The sequence below is a fragment of the Protopterus annectens genome, chromosome 2.part0, assembly GCF_019279795.1.
Source record: "Protopterus annectens isolate FY-2018-M chromosome 2.part0, PAN1.0, whole genome shotgun sequence".
Lineage (NCBI taxonomy): Eukaryota > Metazoa > Chordata > Ceratodontiformes > Protopteridae > Protopterus > Protopterus annectens.
This window is the reverse complement of record NC_056728.1, coordinates 1797533208-1797552713: the sequence shown is the minus strand read 5'-3', so window position 1 is coordinate 1797552713 and position 19506 is coordinate 1797533208. Positions and strand designations below refer to the sequence as shown.

General features: G+C 39.7%; 1 protein-coding gene across 1 annotated transcript in view; it reads right to left on the bottom strand.

Annotated features, from left to right (window-relative positions):
* Nucleotides 1-19506, bottom strand: part of MFAP2 (microfibril associated protein 2) — a 765069-nt gene that overhangs the window by 34310 nt on the left and 711253 nt on the right. Inside the window, exon 8 of the mRNA XM_044061828.1 lies at nt 10769-10842. Within this exon, the coding sequence (XP_043917763.1) occupies nt 10769-10842 (74 nt within the window). The remainder of the gene's footprint in view (nt 1-10768; nt 10843-19506) is intronic.

The window sequence follows — 19506 nt, the reverse complement described above, 5'->3', positions numbered from 1 at the left end:
TTTGTCTGACATCGGTCTGACGCAAGAAAAGTTTCCCCAATGGGGTACTTAGCTTTAGAGAAGACTTCGGGCTGAAATTTGATTCGAAAATCTCAGGAGCTAGCCGACTGGCACTTGCAAACTGCTTCTGCTTCGGGCAACGCGCGACAAGAAAGACTGGAGAAAATGGCGTCAGCTGCCTCTTTTATCCCCCTGTCGCACTGACGTCAGGGAAGAAGCGACGACAACCGACGCCAGACCAAGACTTTGGGATTCGGCCGACTGCGGGACCGCCTGACGGCAGGATAACCCAAGTGTGATGACTGCAGCAGTATAACACGATGAACATCTGTGGTGTTGTCTGTCTTTATCAGGAGCTGGCCCGGAAGGATAAGGTATTTGACTGTCTTTATCAGGAGCTGTCCTGGAAGGATAAGGTATTTGAAGCCTGTCAGAGCATTCTGTACAGCTAACATCTCTTATTGATTGATATGCAGGGGAATTTGTTCTGGGCTCCATTTGCCCTGAATGCATTTGCCTGCCATGTGAGCCTCTCATGCATAGTCTGATGCTTCTGTTGTCAGGGTTTGGGTGGTGACGGGTTGAGTGAAAGGAAGTCCCTTGTTGTGGTTGCTTGCCTCTGCCCACCAAAGGGACTCTGCCCTTAGACAAGGTATGACAGGAATCACTGTTTCCAAGTCCTGAGAATGTTGACACCAGAGACTTTTTAAGTACCAATGAAGTTTCCTCATATGCATATGGAATTAGCAGAATGCATGAGGCCATGAACCCTAGGGCTTGCAGTATTTTCCTTGCAGATAGTTGGGTTTTGGTGGCCATTAGTTTGAAATAGTTTGTCAAATGGACCTGCTTTTCTGGAGTGAGGAATGCCATCTGGGAAGTTGTGTTCAAGCTTGCTCCCAGGAATACAATTTGTTGGCTGGGCACCAGTTGTGATTTCTTTTTGTTGATGGTGTATCCTAGTGAAGTTAAAAGTCTTTTTACAAATGCCAGGTGCTGAAGTAACAATTCCTGACAGTCCGCCTGAATCAGGCAATTGTCCAAGTATGGGTAAATTTGAATATTTCTCTGCCTGCAGTATGCAATGGCTGGAGCCAGGCCCTTTGTGAATACTCTGGGCGCAGCAGATAAGCCAAAGGGAAGTGCAGAGAACTGATAGTGCATAGAGCCTGCCCTGAAACGTAGATATTTCCTGCAAGACTCCCTTATGGGGATGTGCAGATAAGCTTCTTTTAAGTCTAGAGTAACTAACCAGGCATCCTTGGCTAGCATAGGAAGAAGCTGTTGCAGTGTAAGCATTTTGAATTTTGGGATCACCATAAAGGTGTTGAGAATTGATAGATCCAGGATAGGGCACCAAGATCTCTCTTTTCTGGGTACCAGGAACAGTCTGGAGTAGAAACCCTGTCCCCTTTGTTCTACTGGAACAGGTTGAATAGCCCTGATATGGAGAAGGGAAAGTACTTGCTTTTGAACCTCTGCCCACTGGTTTGGAGGAAGGTCTGGCAACCCGCTTGGGGTTGGCAGTGAGTGGAAGTAGAATCTGTATCCCTGGCATACAATGTTTAGAACCCGTCAGTCCTGAGCAATGGACATCCAGTTTTTTTGCTTTGACATGGTCTGGCAAGACTTGTTCCTTCAGCCAAGCATGCCTTCTCAGTACAGACTGCATCAAACCCACACTGCAGAGTATGCTTACCAACTTGGTTTGCAAAATGCATTAATTCTTGTAAATCTTTATTTTCTGCACAATCTGGTAGTAACACCATTTTTTGTTTAATTATTTCCATAACATGTTGCTGGTACTTCAACATGTGAAACTGGCAATTCAAAGCCCTGATGGCAAGAGTTGCAGAGGCATATACCTTCTTACCCCATCTATCTAAAACTCTAGAATCCCTGTCTGAAGGGGTAGGGTTTTTGGCTGTAGTAGCCTTCATGCCTTTAGGTCCCTGGGAAATGGTCTCTGGATCCGCAGTAGGATTCTTAAAGAGAAATTTGTCAGAGTCAGGTACTCTGTAGTACCTGTCAGGTTTTCTAGGAGCTGGTGGTAAAGTGTCAGGAGTAAGACTGGATTCTAGGAAGACATCATCTACAATATCCAGGGCAGGGGGTATAGCTAGAGGCCTGTGCTGAGGCAAATCCAAAAACTCCCTGAGTCTCTTTTTTGACTGAGGATAGTCCTGGCATTCCCAGCGGAAATGCTCTCTTAAGGTATGCAAGGTTTCACCAAAAGAAAAATCCTCTGGAGGGGAGGCAGAGGGAATGGATTCCTTTGCATCGGAATCCTCATAGGTAGATAAGGGTATGTCTTGGTAATCAGAAAGGTCAGAGTCATCGGACTCCTGGTCTGTAGAATCAGAAGGAAATTCAATTCTTTGTCTTTCAGCAGGGGAAGGCTGGCTTCCCCTAATTAGAGTAATAAGGTCTTCAGCCATTCTAAGCATTTGTTTTTGTGGCATGGGAGTTTGAGCATGTGCTTTGGACGTCGGTTTTCTATGCACAGTGTGAACTCTGGGCCTGAGAAACTCGGTAGTTTTACTTAAAAAAGAAGTTGTCGGTTTAATATGAATATCGGTAGGTCAGAATACACCCTCAGAAGCTGGTGCCTGCACAGTGGCTCCAGACCCATCCAAGGTGGAGACATCCGCAGGTTCCACAGTCGATGAAGCAACTCGCGGCATACCGGACGCTGAATGGGTCTCAGCAGAAGCCTGCGAATCTGCAGAAGTGGGCATCAGGGACTGCAAAGGCACCTCACTGAGTATCGGCAGACTGGTGACTAGCTTAACAGAAGCATCGGCGGCGGTTTTTGACCTATGTGGTCTGTCTTTTTCTTTGCGCTTTTTCAGAATATCAGTAGTCGGATGGCTTACCGAAGCCATTTTGGAATATGGAGAACGAGAGTGAAAGAATTTAGCTACAAAAATAGCCCGACGACGAATGGTTCGGGCGTTAAGGCACAAAACCGACAGCGAGGGATGTCATGGTCTGGGCCTAAACAGGTGATGCAGTAAGAATGAAAATCGCTATGAGGTATTTGCTTTCCACAGGCAAGACAATTGTTAACTTTTTCTGACATCACTTAGAGCAAGAAAAAAGAATCCCCAACGGGATACCTAGCTTTAGAAGACTTCCGGTTTGAAACTCGAAAAATGAAAATTTCAGGTAGTGGCTGACTAGCACTTGTGAACTGCTTCTGCTTTGGGCTCCTTCTCGGCAAGAAAAACTGATGTAATGGCATCAGCTGCATGTTTTATACCCCTGATGACCTGACGTCATGGAAGAGGTGACAGCATCCGATGCAGAAATCCCAAGACTTTGGTATTCGGCCAAATGAGGGCTACCTGCAGGCAGATAACCCAAGTGTGATGACAGCAACAGTGATACATGAAGAACATCTGGTTATGGAGACTGTTGGAAAGTTCATATCCATGGCAACATAACCTTTTTATTGAATAGACGGTTGTGGTGAGAACATAAAGTAATGTCAGGAGTTTCTAGTTTGCAAATCTGGAGGTAGTGCTTGACACTGCAAATTAGAGGCTCTGTGTGCAACTAGGTACTGATGAAATTTCAAGGGTGATTATACAGGAAAAATGTCAACTCAAGTATCCTGCATCTGTACAGGGCACTGCCAAACTAATAAGGGGACCCTGATGATTTATGGATGAAGTAATTATGGAGATATTATGAAGTTAGGTTACAGCAGTTAATCAAGCAGTACTTAGTGAAAAGAAAACAATTAGCTTGGTCAAGAATGATGAAAAGAAGGGATTCATCTGATTGGCTACTACTGGTCACTACTAGTGCTGTCTCACCACAGCTTCACACTGCTGGGATACAATGCCCTTTTGCTTCTTCTCTAACCAGAAGCAAAACAAGTAGCACCAATCCCAAGATGAGAAGCAGGCTCCAGGCTGCTTGGTGATGCACAGTCTAGTCCCAGATCATACAAGGTTCTGTAGGCTTGTTGCACTCTTCTGCTTGTAGATACCTTGAATGGCAACCAGACCAGATCAGGAAGGTCCCACACAGATTCTCAATTCCCAGTCAGAAACAGTCAAGAATCAATGCCCTCTGCTCCTTATCCCACCGGGAACAAAATATAAGCACAATTTTTAATTTGGCACCTATGAAGCAGTTATCAGGCTTTCTGGTGATCAGCAGTCTTCAGGAAATAAAAGTCCCTATTCACCTTCTCTCACCAAGAGGAAAACAGAAGCACTAATCAAAATATGACTACTGAGAGGCAGAATGTAGACTGTCCAGTAACTGGTGGTCTTAAGACTACACGTTGCAGATTTTAAAGACAAGATGGAAAAATGGGTTAATATCCTAACAGCTGTAGCATACAGTTAGATATGACTTTAGGGGTAACTTAAGCTTTAGCTATCTAAGTGCAGATCCACTAAATTTAAAGGAGCAAGATAGATTGGAAGCCGGTGGGCACTTAGTATTCTGGCTCTATGGAATATAATGAGGTGGCCAATAAGTTTAAGTACCTGAAGGGGAGTGACTCCACAAAATGATAATTTTGTGCTTACTGACAATAGCCAAAGAAGGAGTAAAGGGAAGGAAATATGTGATCAAATTAACATAAGGGGCAGGCAACTTGAGAGACAGTTGAGTTTAAAAATACAATAGCACCAGGATGAGAGTGTGGGGAAGTTTAATTTCTGTGCTATTCACAAGAGACACAACTGTGGTCTCTTTCCTAGTTTAAATAAGCAATTGAAAGAAAAATGTAAGTAAAACACAGTGTAAAGAAAATATACCACAACAGACAAAACACAAAAAGTCAATGAAGCAATAGAAATTACAAGAAAGCAAAAACAAACTAACTTTCTCTCACAGCAGTGTATGGCAGAGTCTGAGTGAGCTTTTCTAGTAAAGCCTTGAAATATTTTACTTTACCCCTTAATTAGAAGGTCTAGTTTATAGCGCCACCCTCAGTTTACAGGTAAGTAACATACCTCCCAACCGTACCAAATTACTTGGTTTGTACCGAGTTTTGGGGTTCAAATGAATGGGTGCCACGATTCCCAAGTGGCACCCCTTCATTTCCGATTTTTTTCTTTGTTTTTTAATTTTCACGCTGATGGAGCTGACATCATCATGTGCGCAATGACGTCAGCTCCATCAGGGCTACCAGCCTGTCAAAATTGAGCTCAAGGAGCTCATGTCATGCAGGCATTTCCGGCCAGCTGACCTGGCTGTTCAAATGCTCTGTGAGTGGGAACGGCACTCACTACTGGATTCAACTCTGGAGACCTTATCGGATGAACAGATTATTTAACTCTGGAGATCTTATCGGATGAATGGATTTATAAATGCGATGAGTGAGCGGGAACAGACTTGCAGTTTATCTGCAGTAAGAAAACACCTTTATTGTTTTTGAAACAGTTTGGGGAAAGGTGTGTGTGTGTACTCTGATTTTGTCCCTTTTACTTGTCTTTCTCAACTTTTACATGTTTAAATTACCAGAAATTTTCAATTTGTGTAGATTTTTTTAAGTGATTAGAATCACCTGTACTTTATTCAGCAACACTGTCTTAAATATATTCACAAAAAGATTGTGGTTTCCAAACCTTTAATCAGATGAAAAAATAAATAAAGTTATTGCCACGTTTGAAATACAAGTGCTCACACCAGACAAATTTAAAGATTTTTTTTTCAAAACAGTAACTTTTGCTGAAAGGGTATGGGTTTGGCATAATGGCTAAAGTCTTTACTTCACAACAAGCAACAAGGTTTAGATTTGTTTATTGACCACGGTTGCAAAAGTCTGCTGACTGATAGCCTAGCATTTACCAATGAAGCAAAAAGTAGCCAAAGAAAAGAAACAGCAAATACTTGTTTTGTAACATAAAAACTAGCCATTTGCCATTTCTGCAAGTAACAGCAAATTCAAGGATAATTATAAAAATTAAGTAGCAAAGGAAGTAGGGGTGCAACCCTCCACATGGAGAGTACTGAGATTTGTCCCTGCATAAAACACTCATTTTGGGAAATTCCCTTTGTGATCTTCTGATCCCAATTTTGTGTATTCAAAGGGGAATGGCTGCAATTTTGGAAGGAAGCCCTGTTTATTTTAGGAGATGGTCTAGCAGCTTTTAAATGTGTCCAGGAAAAAGGAACAAAGTATTCCATATAGAAAGTAATTATTTGCTGTCTGGCCACCAAGGTGATATGATCTGACATATTCCTAGGAGCCTAACTAGGTCCACCCACTGCAACACCAGAGTCAAAAACCACAAACACCCGGGGAAATCACATTTTGCACATATAAAATTTCTGTAAATTAAAGTCAAGAGGTCTCTTATTTTAATTAAATGGCCATTGTTTCCATTCTGCTGCCCTTATCTGAGCATAGTTTACTCTATGCAGTTTTTACTTTTCATAATACTGCTTTAAAGGGGGTTATCACCCCTCAAATAACATGACTGTATGTAGACATGCGGGAGGTTAAGAGGTGCCATCCTTTTTCAAGCTGTATTAGGACAACTACAAATTAACCACAAAAACTGCTGGCCATTTTAAAGAAATTTACTTTTATACTTAATGCAGATAGAAAAACATGCATTTACTAAAAGATTTGTTTCTTTGTTTTTCGTCTGGTTTGCTAAAGAATGCATGTTGTGTTAACTTACTTTCTGCTATTTTGTTACTAGCTTTAAATACATACGTGTCTAAGTTTATAAACTATTTATTAGTCCATCATGTTTCACTGCTCTACATGATTATTTTAGCACTCATGAAAAGTCAATGAGATAAGGCTCCTTACCTACAACATTTATTTTAAACCACTCACTGTAGTTTGTTAGAAGAGCTATTTACGATCTGTAAACCTATGACAAATCAACACACCTCAAAGCTCACGACACCAGAATATGTGCCATTAAGAGTGTGTGAGTGTGTGTGTGTGAATGTACACCTGGTGGCTAGAGGTACTCCGGCTCAAACCCTGTACCTTGGGTACAGGGTAAAAAGAGCCTAAAATCCCTAGCCACCATTTGTGAATTTGATCTGTTCCTCATAAAATCTGTGGTTTGACTGAATTCATTAAATAATGACAGGCATTTGAATTTCAGACTTAATATTCTTCAGAAAATAAATAACATAAAACCTTTAATTCTAGCAATTTTCTAAGTTTATAAGACAAGTATTTGAAATTTTGTCCCTATTTTGGGTCTATATTCCCCCATTATTGGGTTTCTCCAGGTTTTTTGTGCTAAGAGGTTGAGAGCTATGGTGAGAAGTGAGAACTGAATTCACTAAATGATAGCCGTTTCAGTTTCAGTCTTCCTATCTTTCAGGAAACTACTGATTTGGCACAGTGGTATGTTGCTCTGACTATAGTGCACAGGGTCCTGGGTTTAAGACTTGCCAGTGAAGTGCATGGTGGTAACACATTTTATTATAGCAACTTTCCAAAATTATACAAGCAATGTTTAAAATGTGTCCCTGGTTTTTGGCCTTTTGTCCCCCCTCAAAAAAAACTGAAATTGAAAATAAGTGTAAAAAGCTGTGCAAGATACTGTCATTCTATTTATAGTGTGGGTGTGGAAGTAGACTTTTATGATGAAAATGTTCTGAATTGGGCAGTTTTGTCATTATTCGTTCATGCATTTTGTTTCATTGCCTACAGTACAGCCTACTGGAAAAATGTTCAAACAATAAATTTAAAATGCACTTTGTCTAACAAGTGTGCTGTATTATACAAGGAATATAATTTAATAAAGTCACGAAAGTGTATAAAATAAAATAACACATATATGTTTCTTATTTTATGTGCAAGGGGCCAATGATTTGAAAACAGCCCAAAGGTAATCTTTATCTACCACTGACCAGATGCATTTTCTTTGGATGTGGTTTGGTTTCAATGCTGTTTCAATGAATGTGAGTTTCAAGGGCAGATAAGTTTTAATGCCAAGTGTATTTTCATTGTGAGACGCTATTGCTTTGTTTAGCAAATGCCTATTACTGTTTGTGTATTGTGCTGTAAAATGTAAAAATAAAATCCAAATAATCAATGTAGAAGTAAAGCAGTATGCACACATTAGTGTTTATGGTAAATGGGGTGAAATAGCCAGGTAGTGGGACATTGGAATGGCTGCAGGGGGACTCTGGTGCCATATTTTAGTTGTCTATTCTTCAGTTTGTGTTTGAAAGTTGGAATCCCACAATTCCATTGGAGTGGTTGGGGTTATGTAATTGTGCATGCAAATTATATGTTAATCAGCGTACAGATTTGTACCTATTCTCATGGGACTTGTCCAGATTTTTGATGTTTCCAGGTTAAGAGGTATGGTAAGTAACCTTAATTGACTTGTTCTAATTTCTGTGTGACTCACAAGAGGCACAGCTGTGGTCTCTTTCCTAGTTTAAATATGCATCTTCTATCTTTATGAGGCAGTGTCCTATATAATGGTAATGGCTGAATACAAACTACACTGACAGCCTAGTCTAGCTCTACGTTAGTTGTATGCAGGTCAATCATCAGCTACTTTGCACTGACCTAATACAGATGATACCCCTGAGTAACTGCAAATAAATTTGCTACAGTAAGGATAGTCACATTATTTTCACTGTAGTCAGGCTTTCTCTTTAACCATCGAAGCACACCATATATGTGTGCACTTATTGGTTTGGTCGCGGGTAAGCAGACTAATCCAAGTAAGCCTTTTAAGCCATATATACAGCACACTGTAAATGACAGTCATTTACAAAATAAACAGAAGTTCTGTCATTCAAGGATAATCTTTTGCAGATGTAATCAATACCACCAGCACTTCATCCCTATCCCTGCCTTGATTTCACTTTCACATCCTGAAAAGTCTATCATGCCTGACATATGCAGAGTTTATTGTATTATCAGGTTCACTGAAGATTCTGCATCAGCCAAGAAATGCTTGGTATGATGACTCTTATGTTGTAACAATGTGCCAGACTGATTCAGTTTACATAGACATGAAGATTGACAGAACATCAAAGAATATAGGGAAGTTACACAAGGTACCTGCTGTAATAAGAAGCCTTTCCCTTAGGTTAATGCTGTCAATTATATAGCCAGCAACATCATGAGACTGTAGAGACATTAATGAAAGCAAAACACTTGGGATTCTTCTGAGGACACTGTCATCAAGTGGTGAAGGTAATTTTATCTGGTCAAATCTGATGTGTGAGAAGTTATGATGCATTATTATAGCGTACACCTTACATCATTTTAGATGTTTCGAGGACATCCATAAAACACAGTCAACTTTCCCTGGTAAGTGGCACATGGTGTCTTTTACTAGTATACACACTGTATTTTTCACTTTAATCAGGCAGTTCTGACATAGGCAGTTCTGTTTTGATGAAACAAATGAGAAAAGCATAGTATTACAAAATTTTGGTAAATTATTTTCTGTCTTTCTTTCAAATGTTTCATAGCTCTGTGATGTAACTTTAACACTTAAAATGCTGCAAACTAATGGAGACTAAAAACATTCTACACAAGTCATCATTAGTTAAGGCTGTGAACTGTTCTGAAGAGTAAGAGTATGATTTTTAGTTAGAAAACTCTCACCGTATGCATCTGAAAAGGTAATAACCCCATGCAGTCACAAGAACTTATCAGCCATCAAACCATTTCAGTAGCATTACTAACAAATAGATGTGAAATGTAAGTCACTTGTAAAACAACATTTTCTTTTCAGTTTTTGTCCTACTGCCTGCTGGCTATCAGACCTTCTCTCAATCTATCAATCCATTTGTACCCTTCACTAGATGAGTGCTGACTGAGAGGAGTCATCATTAAGGCAGCCATTAGGGCTGGTCTGCTTTTTTCTGCTTTTCTCCCAGGCCTTAATCAAACACACCAAACAAAATGCTGGGGACCAGCATGCAATGGACTGTCAATGGAGCGTGCCTTCTCATGTCTTTAAGGGTTATTTCTACCAAGAAGGCTTGCCCTTCTGCCTGCAGCATCAGTGGTGCTCTCTCCCTCTGATATCCATAAGGAAGATTGCACCAGGTAACTCTCTATGTGTCTCCAAGTGCACTCCACCCTCTACCCTGGGAGAGCCGAGTGCGCCATGCCCCTTTACTCTTCATCCCTTTAAGTCACAGAGCCATGCTACTCCTAGAACAATATTTACAGGTAATTAATGTGCATTCTGAAGCTGCAGACACAGACTACCCTAAATATAATAAAACTGGGGATGTTTCAATATATGGCACAAGATTTAATAGTCTTGGTGTCTGCTGGAACACATGCATAATGGCAACTCCCAATCCAAGAGTTTATTCCCTATGAGGGTAAGGGGTAAATGCTGTGACAAAAGATCCTGCAGAAACACATATCCAATTATGCAGTCATGACTGGTGAGTAAATGCCAGTGAACTGTGTACCAGTGAACATAAGTATAAACACTGGAGAACTTCATTTAAATGCTAACTAAACAAAAGAAAATGCTCAAACAATATGTGACATTCCATAACATTATGGGACATTGGAATATTGATAATTACTAGAATAATTACTACTTTGGCAAACTGAACTGTATGAACAAAGTGTTTTTGCCATCATATAAGAAAAAACAATTAGAAGATTAGGTTAAAGTAAAGAATAAAAACAGGATACAGAACTACTGAAGACCTACCTAGCTAACAACATAGCACAGGTACAATATTGTTAAACAGATTTCCCTACATGACACGTACTCTATTTCTTACAATAATACGCATCTGACAACCTGTTCCTAACATTACCGCTTCTTACCTCTAAGCAGCTCTTCATGAGCACAGACAGTGCGGACGCAGACCTCCTTGTTGATAACGTATACTCTTCGAAGGCTGTAATAATAAGAAAGACAACAGAATAAAAAAAAAAATAACAGCAGATCAAACCTGAGCTAAACTTTTATATCCTGCATAGCTACAGTGTCCTTGACTAGTGGTGCAGTCATTTTCGCCACTCTGGATGAAGCAGATAGGAGAATAAACTAAAACAAAGAGTAAAAAGGTCACACAAATAGCCAACTGGTTAAAAAACACAAAAAGAAAAATCTAGCAAAGCTAGACTTATAAATGTGTTATACCTTAAACCTCTTGCATCAGAGGCCTAATGGGATATATGCAAATCACCCCTTAAAGATATCAGGTGTTTCAGCTAAATGGCAATTCTGAATGTCCATGACTTTTTCTTTTACTTTCATCTTTAAGTCTATTTACAGACAATTTTAGGCCATTAAAGACAAACCCCTTTAGCTGTGGACATGCATGTTTCTGCCTTACTATGATATCATCAGCACAGCATTAGAGGAATGTTTGACCTTTGCAAACACAGGGTTGTCAAACCCAGCTGACATCCATTAACATTAGGGTGTCCACAAAATAGACCAACTAACAAACTAAAACAAAGAGTAAAACGGTCGCACAGATAACCAACTGGTTATAAAACACAAAAAGAAAAATCTAGTAAAGGTAAACTTCTAAATGTGTGATACCTTAAACCTCTTGCATCAGAGGCCTCATGGGATATATGCAAATCACCCCTTAAGGATACCAGTTGGTTATCTGTGTGACATTCAGAATTGCCATTTAGCTTTTTTTTTGCTGTATTAAAGAGTTAAACCCTGGCTTGGTCTTTCTCCAGGAAATCCATCTTACTTAGAAAAAGAGAAGATAGAGAAAAAATAATATAAACTAGGAGGCTTTGTTTGTTCTCCAGAAGGCAAGAAGAAAACAGCTGCTATTATCTTTAAAGCAGTGATTCCTTTTACAGTGCTAAATATATTGTCTGATAAATCGATAAGATATATACCTGTAAAAAGGCTTCTCTTTGGGGATCTAGTCACCCTAGTTTGCTCATATGTACTTCAGGGAATGCTAGAATTTACAGTTTGCACCTGACTTAAGGGAATGAATTTGAATGCAATAAGGCATAGTAGTTTGGGTAGGTGATCAGAATACAGTAATGGAAAGAGTGGAAGTCCACTCAGTACTAAGAGTTCATGCCATCCTGGCCATAGGTAGTTACTTAGGTAAATTCATGATGCTGATCGGAATAGTTTATATTTTTAAGTGGTTTGGTTGCACTGGTGGGGAATTTGCCTACTTTTCTTATAGCTACAAATCTTACTATACGATCAACAAGATGTACATAATGAAAGAGCACGAGCTTAAGTTTCATGATATACAGATATTTCCAATTTTCCTCTTTGAACATGCAATGATACTAATAGGATGGGACATTAATGTGTATCTTTTAAATAGGGCATGGACAGTAAACTTTTACTGGTGTAGCAGGGAGGAAATGGAAGACATGGTGCAGCATATTTGCTCATTCTTTCAAAAAGAGATTAACCTCTACAGAACACCCTCCTGTCTTATCTGGGATAAACTGTTATTTAGGCAAGAGAAAGACTAACTAAAGACTTGGCTCTTCAACAGCTAATCAAAACACACAACAAATTGAAGGGAGCCCACAATAGAGTAAACTAGGGGTCTGCTGACAGACTGCAAACAGACACAGAAAAGATGGATACTGGGCATTTTCAAAAGCCCCAGTAAAAGGATAATGAAGGGAAGAATTAAATGTATTCAGTTTTCTAAAAAAAAAGTGTACAGAAATGATGACTCATTTTGCTGGAATATCAGTTGTAAATTCTTCATTATGCAAATGTAAGCATGTAGGAATACAAATGGCATGAGCTCCCTCACTGATACAAATGTCAGCACTTTTTGTGAGACTCGTGTTTCTTCTGTCAGGACTCATTCTTTTAACTTAAAAAATAGAAAAGAAGAAAGCTGGGCTCTGAGATGGCTACACTCTGAAGAGTAGGTTGATTAGACGTCTCCCAGTGTGAAAAAGAAAAGAGTAAACAAGCCAGTGCAAGTTGAGACTCTGGATACACATTCACTTACCTGACAGTCACTATATTGCTTGGGTGTCTGCAAAGAAGAAATCTGGAGAAAGAATAAAATCAACCAGCAAAGGAGAAAAAACACTGGTGGAGAAAAGTCTTGCAGTTGTTCCGCAAAAAGCAGTTCAAGTTTCAGCTTTTGTGCAGGAGATGGCTTCCAATAATTTACAGGAAAAAATAAATACATTCAGAGGTGTTTAACATCAGTGGGAAACTAGTATATAAAGTCAAATAACAAAGGTCTGGAAAGAATATAAGAAGCTTTAAGTAGCTGTTCATACAAGCTGACAAAACTTCAGAAATCAGAGTAAGAAATGAAGCAAACACTGGTTGAATATGAAGCTTCTCAAGAAGAAATGTTTCAAAAAAATAAAAGAATTAGAAGGCAGAGCATGAGAGAAAACCTACTTTCTGCTATACTAAAGAAACTGAAAGGACTAGACTCCATTTATGTTAGGTAACTGCAAATACTAGGCTGGTATTCCACTGCAGGATTAGTTAATTGAAAGGGCACACCAGGTATAAGCTCCAAAAGAATTTAAAAATATTAACCGTTCGGGACACCAGAGTGTTTATGGAAATGATTATTTACTGTACACCAGGCAGAAGCATTGCAAGTTCTTTCCTGGAGGATCACATACATTTTAAGATGCCGAACAGATTAAGGAGGAAATAAAAAACGTTTATGCAGCAAAGTGTGAGCTAGCAAGCTGAATGGGACTCTGAGTATTATTTCTCTAACAATAGCAAACCCATAAACAGGATTTGTCAGTAAAAACATTTCCACTGTCTGAAACACAATTACTGAGCAACAAAAAAAAAGTCTAGGAGATGATTAGAAAAATCCGCAGTACATTGTACTTGGACTTGAAACAGAAACTGATCATGAAGATCAACAATAAAGTTAAAGTACGAAATAAATGGAAGAATCATAAAGTATCACCTCTATAAGGTATAGTTTGGACATGAGAACTGATTGTGAAATAAATGGTTAAAAGACTGGAAGTCTGCGGACTGTGTTAAATTGGTAGGAGGACTATAAAGCATAATTCCAACAGTGGCATTTATGTTTAGAAGGATAATAAAGGGACTGGAGATATAACTGTAAGTAAAATGTTCTTTTTAATAATGTGTGTATAATATTTTTTAAGTAAATTGCATATTACATTATACAATAGGTCTATAAGTTTGCACAAAGTATTTTAAATGCGAGATGCGGGAGTCTTATCAGTTACTGCTGTTTATGCTAATGATGTCAAAGTAAGAAAGTACTTTTTCTTGACTGTAATTTATCTGGGGTTTATATTCTAACAAGAAAGAGGGCTGGACATAAGCAATCTAATGTGATCTTGGACTGCTGGGGGAGGATGTGGAAGTGCACTGATCATATGCCTGCATTCAGTTATGGTGGTTTCCCCTGACATTATATGAATAAAGTTGTTGACTAATGCTCCTGATTTGTGCTGCAGACAAAAGGAAAATGTTTTCTTTCTTTTATCAGAGCAAAGACTAGAAAATGAAAAACATGTAAAATGATCGCTTTCCAGCATCTGAAAAGACAAACTTCATGCATTTGTAAAATTATTAACTGTTTTTCTCTCCACCAGCAAAGCTCTGCAGCTGCAGCTTGTCTGTCTAAGGTACAGGCAATAAATAGGTAAATGACTGGAGCATGTACACTGAGGCATTTGCATGAGAAACACTGTAATTTATGCTTAAAAGAGAACTGGCAAGCAGTTGAGTGAAAATAAATTACATCTGATGCATTGAATGAACTACATTTTTCAAAAAGATGCATTCCTAGCAGCATTTAGCACTTCAGCATATAACATGGCAGTGCACAATTTAGTTTACTCACTTAATGATATCCAATGCACTTTCTGTTAAGACTAAAAATCAGTTAATGGAGAGCATGCATTCAAGCATACAAGTTATTTTTCTTAAGAATGGGTAAAGCCTGTGGGTACAGCTGTTTATTTGGGGCAATTTTCCTTACAAGGAGGGGTAACTTCCTATCTGGAAAATGTACATAGCTTTATGTATTTTTGTGAGTTGAAAAGAGCTGTGGGATTAAAAACGAAAATGTACATAATTTTTTGTGTTAGTGTTTTTATTGAAGTGTAAAGTCTGGTAAAACATGACATGAGTTCAAAGAGAGATGAGATGTCACAACTGTATACAAGATCAGCCTGCCAAGCATTAATGTTTGTATGTAAGTTGCAAGTTGAAAACATATACTTAGCTAGATTATCAAGTTAAATATGTGAAACAGTGTCATCAGAATTATTGCTTTATCACTGACATCACTGAATGTCAATGGCATTGTAGGAATGGACAAAAAGCTAAGAGTACTGAATTACATTAAAAAGTGTAGGATACAAATAACATTGTTAAAGGAGACACACTTGGATAGAAATGAGCATTTACATTTGGCAAAGAAAGGATTTCAAAATGGATATTCAGCAGTGTACCAGGTATAAAGGAAAACAGAAGTAATAATACTGATTGCAAAAGAAGCTGCAGTAGTGATAGAAGAGGACAAGAAAGGTAATAATGGTAGATTTTTGAAAATATGGAGGTATTAGCAGTGAAGGAGGATCACACAGTCACATATTTGCATTCAAACTTAAGAGAATTATGGTAGAGGTAATTAGCTTTCAGTGGGGAATATTATTCATGGGTGGAGACTGGAACCTGATCTTCAATAATGACAATGTATCTGGGAGAACCAGAAGGGAAAATATAACATAAGAGGATAGATTTAAGAAAAAATGCACAGGAGTATTTGCAATGGAAAATAGGAGCTTACAACTAGGAACCCAGACAGAATTTATATATTATTCCCCAAGATACAATAATTGAGTATAGAAATTACACTTCACAGGGTATTTTTCTGAAACTCATTCAGTAACTACTTCAGATCATGTACCAATAAAGATTAAGATAAAGATGCAGGATAATAAATGAAAATGAGACACTGGCATTTCCTACTTATTTGTTAAAAAGACAGGAGTTTAAGGAGTGGATAGTAGAAATTATTCAAAAGTTAGTCGAGTAATACAAAATTCTCCAGAATGGATAGCTAAGAAGTGAGACAAAATGAAAATGGAATTTAAACATAGTAAACATAAAAGAGAAATGGGAAATACCTAACAGAGATTATTTAGAGGGGTTATCACAGCCTAAAGCATTGTAGATGAAAGATAACCTTACAGGGCAAGAAGAGTAACAATTCCAGAGTGCTTAAGGGAAAAGAAGAGAGTATTTGGATTATATTCATGAGTTTGGAAGGGTTGCAGTTAAAGAAGTATTTTATAACAACTCCAGATCACAACATCTGTTAGCAAAAATGACTTATGTGACAGAAATAGAAAGGGGAGTTGAACAAGCTTAGGGAGCCTATGATAATAAAAATTTATGATTGTACATAGATATTAAAGATATTTTGGAAAAAATGAAAATCTATATAAAGTAGATGAATGGGAAACCAAGAAAAGTCATAAATGGAAATGTTTGTGGATGAGTTAACTTTGCCAAGGGTAGGGAAATATGAGTCCCAGGAATTAACAGGTAAGAGAGGAGGGGATGCAATAAAAGTGCTGATATATAATCAATCAACAGTAAGTCTCCATGTACAGATGGTATTCCAGTGGAACTTTGGAAGTTAGGAGCGAAGAAAGTGATAAAGATGTGGAAAGTTTTAAGAATATTTTAAAAGAACGGACAGTACCAGCATCTTGAAAGAATGCTGTGTTGGCTGTGTTATCCAAAAAGGGTAAAGAGTCTTCAGACCCAGCCAGATTTTAGTTTTTATATCTACAATAGCTAACAAGATGGCTAAGGTGTTTGCAAAACTGATAAATATGTATCAGTGTGGTTATGAGAAGGGGAGACAAACATATGACATCAATAACTGAACGTACAACTGTGTACACTTACCATAAATGTAGATGTTATAGTGTATTCACTGTTGCAGTCATCACCTGTGGGTTATCCCTGCTGTGGTAGCCCTCGGTCAGCCTGAATACCAGAGTCAATGTTTTTGTGCGCCGGCTGCTGTCGCCTGTAGTCTGACATCAAGTCGTGAGTGCTATAAAGCAAGGCAGCCAATGTCATTACATCAGTTTTTCTTGCCCTAACCCATCAGAAGCATAAGGGAAAAGAGAGAAGAGGTCCTGGTGGCTAAAAGCCACCTAGGGAAGCTTATGTCCCCTAGGGGAAGATGTTAATTGGGGGATGGAGGGAGGGAAACCAAGACTATAATAGTGAATATACTCGAACATCTACATCTATGGTAAGTGTGCACAAAGTACAGTTTTGTACCTACCATAAATGTAGATGTTCGAGTGTATACACTGCTGCAGTCATTACACTTGGGTTATCCTGCCGTCAGGCGGTTCCCCAGTCGGTCTGACTTCCAAAGTCTTGGTCCGGTGTCGGTTGCTGTCGCCTCCTCCCTGACGTCAGTGTGACAGGGGTATATAAGATGCAGCCGATGCCATTTTCTTCAGTTTTTCTTGCCCCAGATGTCAGGTGCCCCCAAATGGGTAGGCAATTCAAATTGCTAATAAAACATAGATAGGAAAAGCAAACAACAACTTTTAGTTACCAGCAAATACTCCCCATAGGTAGTAAAGGGTAGAATATATAGGTACGTACCAGCAAGTAAGAGGGGAAGGAGGGAGGGTAACCTGGACTGCAGCAGTGTATACACTCGAACATCTACATTTATGGTAGGTACAAAACTGTACTATGTTCATCGTGTTACACTGCTGCAGTCATTACACTTGGGTAGAATCCCAAAGCTGAGGTAGGGTGGCTGGTTCTATAAGGCGTTATGTGTGGCTATAAGGCCCTGCAGCACAGCAGTGGCAAAGCCAGCTCTGGATATAGAGTATAAAGGCAGATGGTAATGCTTGGTGAAGGTATGCACAGAACTCCATGTTGCTGCTTCCAAAATGTCCTTGGTAGGCACTCCTCTGAGGTAGGCAGTTAAAGTGGCTGTTGCCCTGGTGGAGTGAGATCTAATGCTGCTAGGTATAGGTTTCCCATGGTGTGTGCAGCAGAAACGTATGCAAAGTCCTATCTATTTTGAAATTGTCTGTTTTGAAATGGCTTTTCCCTGTGCTCCTGCAACATATGCTACCAGTAATTGCTCAGATTTTCTGAAAGCTTTGGTTTTGTCCAAGTAGAAGCGTAACTGCCTGTGAATGTCCAAAGAATGCAGTAGTCTCTCCCCTTTATTCTGTGGTTTAGGATAAAAAGTTGGCAAGTGAACAGTTTGGTTTACAGCCACACTTGAAACCACCTTTGGCATAAAAGTACAGTTTTGTACCTACCATAAATGTAGATGTTCGAGTGCTAATACAGCTGCAGTCACAACAGATGGGTTCTCCTGCCGTCAGGCGGGTCCTCGGTCGGCCGAATTCCAAAGTCTAGGTCCAGCGTCGGTTGTCGTCGCTTCTTCCCTGATGTCAGTGCGACAGGGGTATAAAGGAACTAGCCGACGCCATTTTCTTCAGTTTTTCTTGCCGCGCGGTGCCTGAAGCAGAAGCAGTTCGCAAGTGCCGGTCGGCCAGCTCCTGAAATTACGAAATTTGGAAACCAAAGTCTTCTTAAAAGCTAAGTACCCCGTTGGGGAAACTTTTCTTGCCTCAGACCAATGTCAGACAAAGTTAATAATTGTATTTCTTGTGGGAAGCAAATACCGCATAAGGATTTCCATTCCCTCTGTATACCTTGTTTAGGCCCAGACCACGATGTCTCGGTCTGTCGCTTTTGTGCTACATTCAACAAACGCACTATTAAGCGGCGGAGTTAAGCCCAGCATTATTTTGGGAAAGCATTTAACTATACTATGTCGTCAGATACTCCGACTCCGGTTTTGTCTAAAAAACGCAAAGACAAGGACTGCCACACGAGGTCCACGGCCTCTACCGACACCACGCCAAAGCCGACTACACGTGGTCCGGTTCTCAGTGAGGCACCTACGCAGCCCCTGATTACCGACGACACTTGTTTGACGGTGTCTCCTGTGCCCGAGGTCGCAGGCCCCTCGACCCACACCCCAACTACAGATACCGAAGCCACTCTTGGCGTTGAAACTCAGAATGTGGATAGGTCCACCTCCACTCAAGGTGTCTTCAGACCTTCCTCTTCTTTCTCCATCAAGGCTTTCACAAAGTCTAAAGCAACCATGCACTCTAAGAGACCAGCTACACAGGGCCCATCTCCAGGCCCCATGCCTAAGAAACAGATGCTTAAAATGGCTGAGGATGTAATTACTGTTATCAGAGGTCCTCAGCCCCCATCGGACAAAAGGCCCAGAGTGGAGGAAGATTCCCCCTCCTCTGATCAGGGCTCCATTATTTCAGAGCACTCTGATGATGAGGAATATTCTTACTCCCCTTTTGAAGACTCTGATGCGGAGGAGTCCATCCCTTCTGTATCCCCCCTGAGGATTACTCATTTGGGGAAACTTTGCATACCTTAAGGGAACACTTCCACTGGGTAGGCCAGGATTATTCAGATTCCAAGAAAAGGCTCAGGGAATTTCTCTTGTTACCTCAGCATAGGCCTCTGGTTATATCTC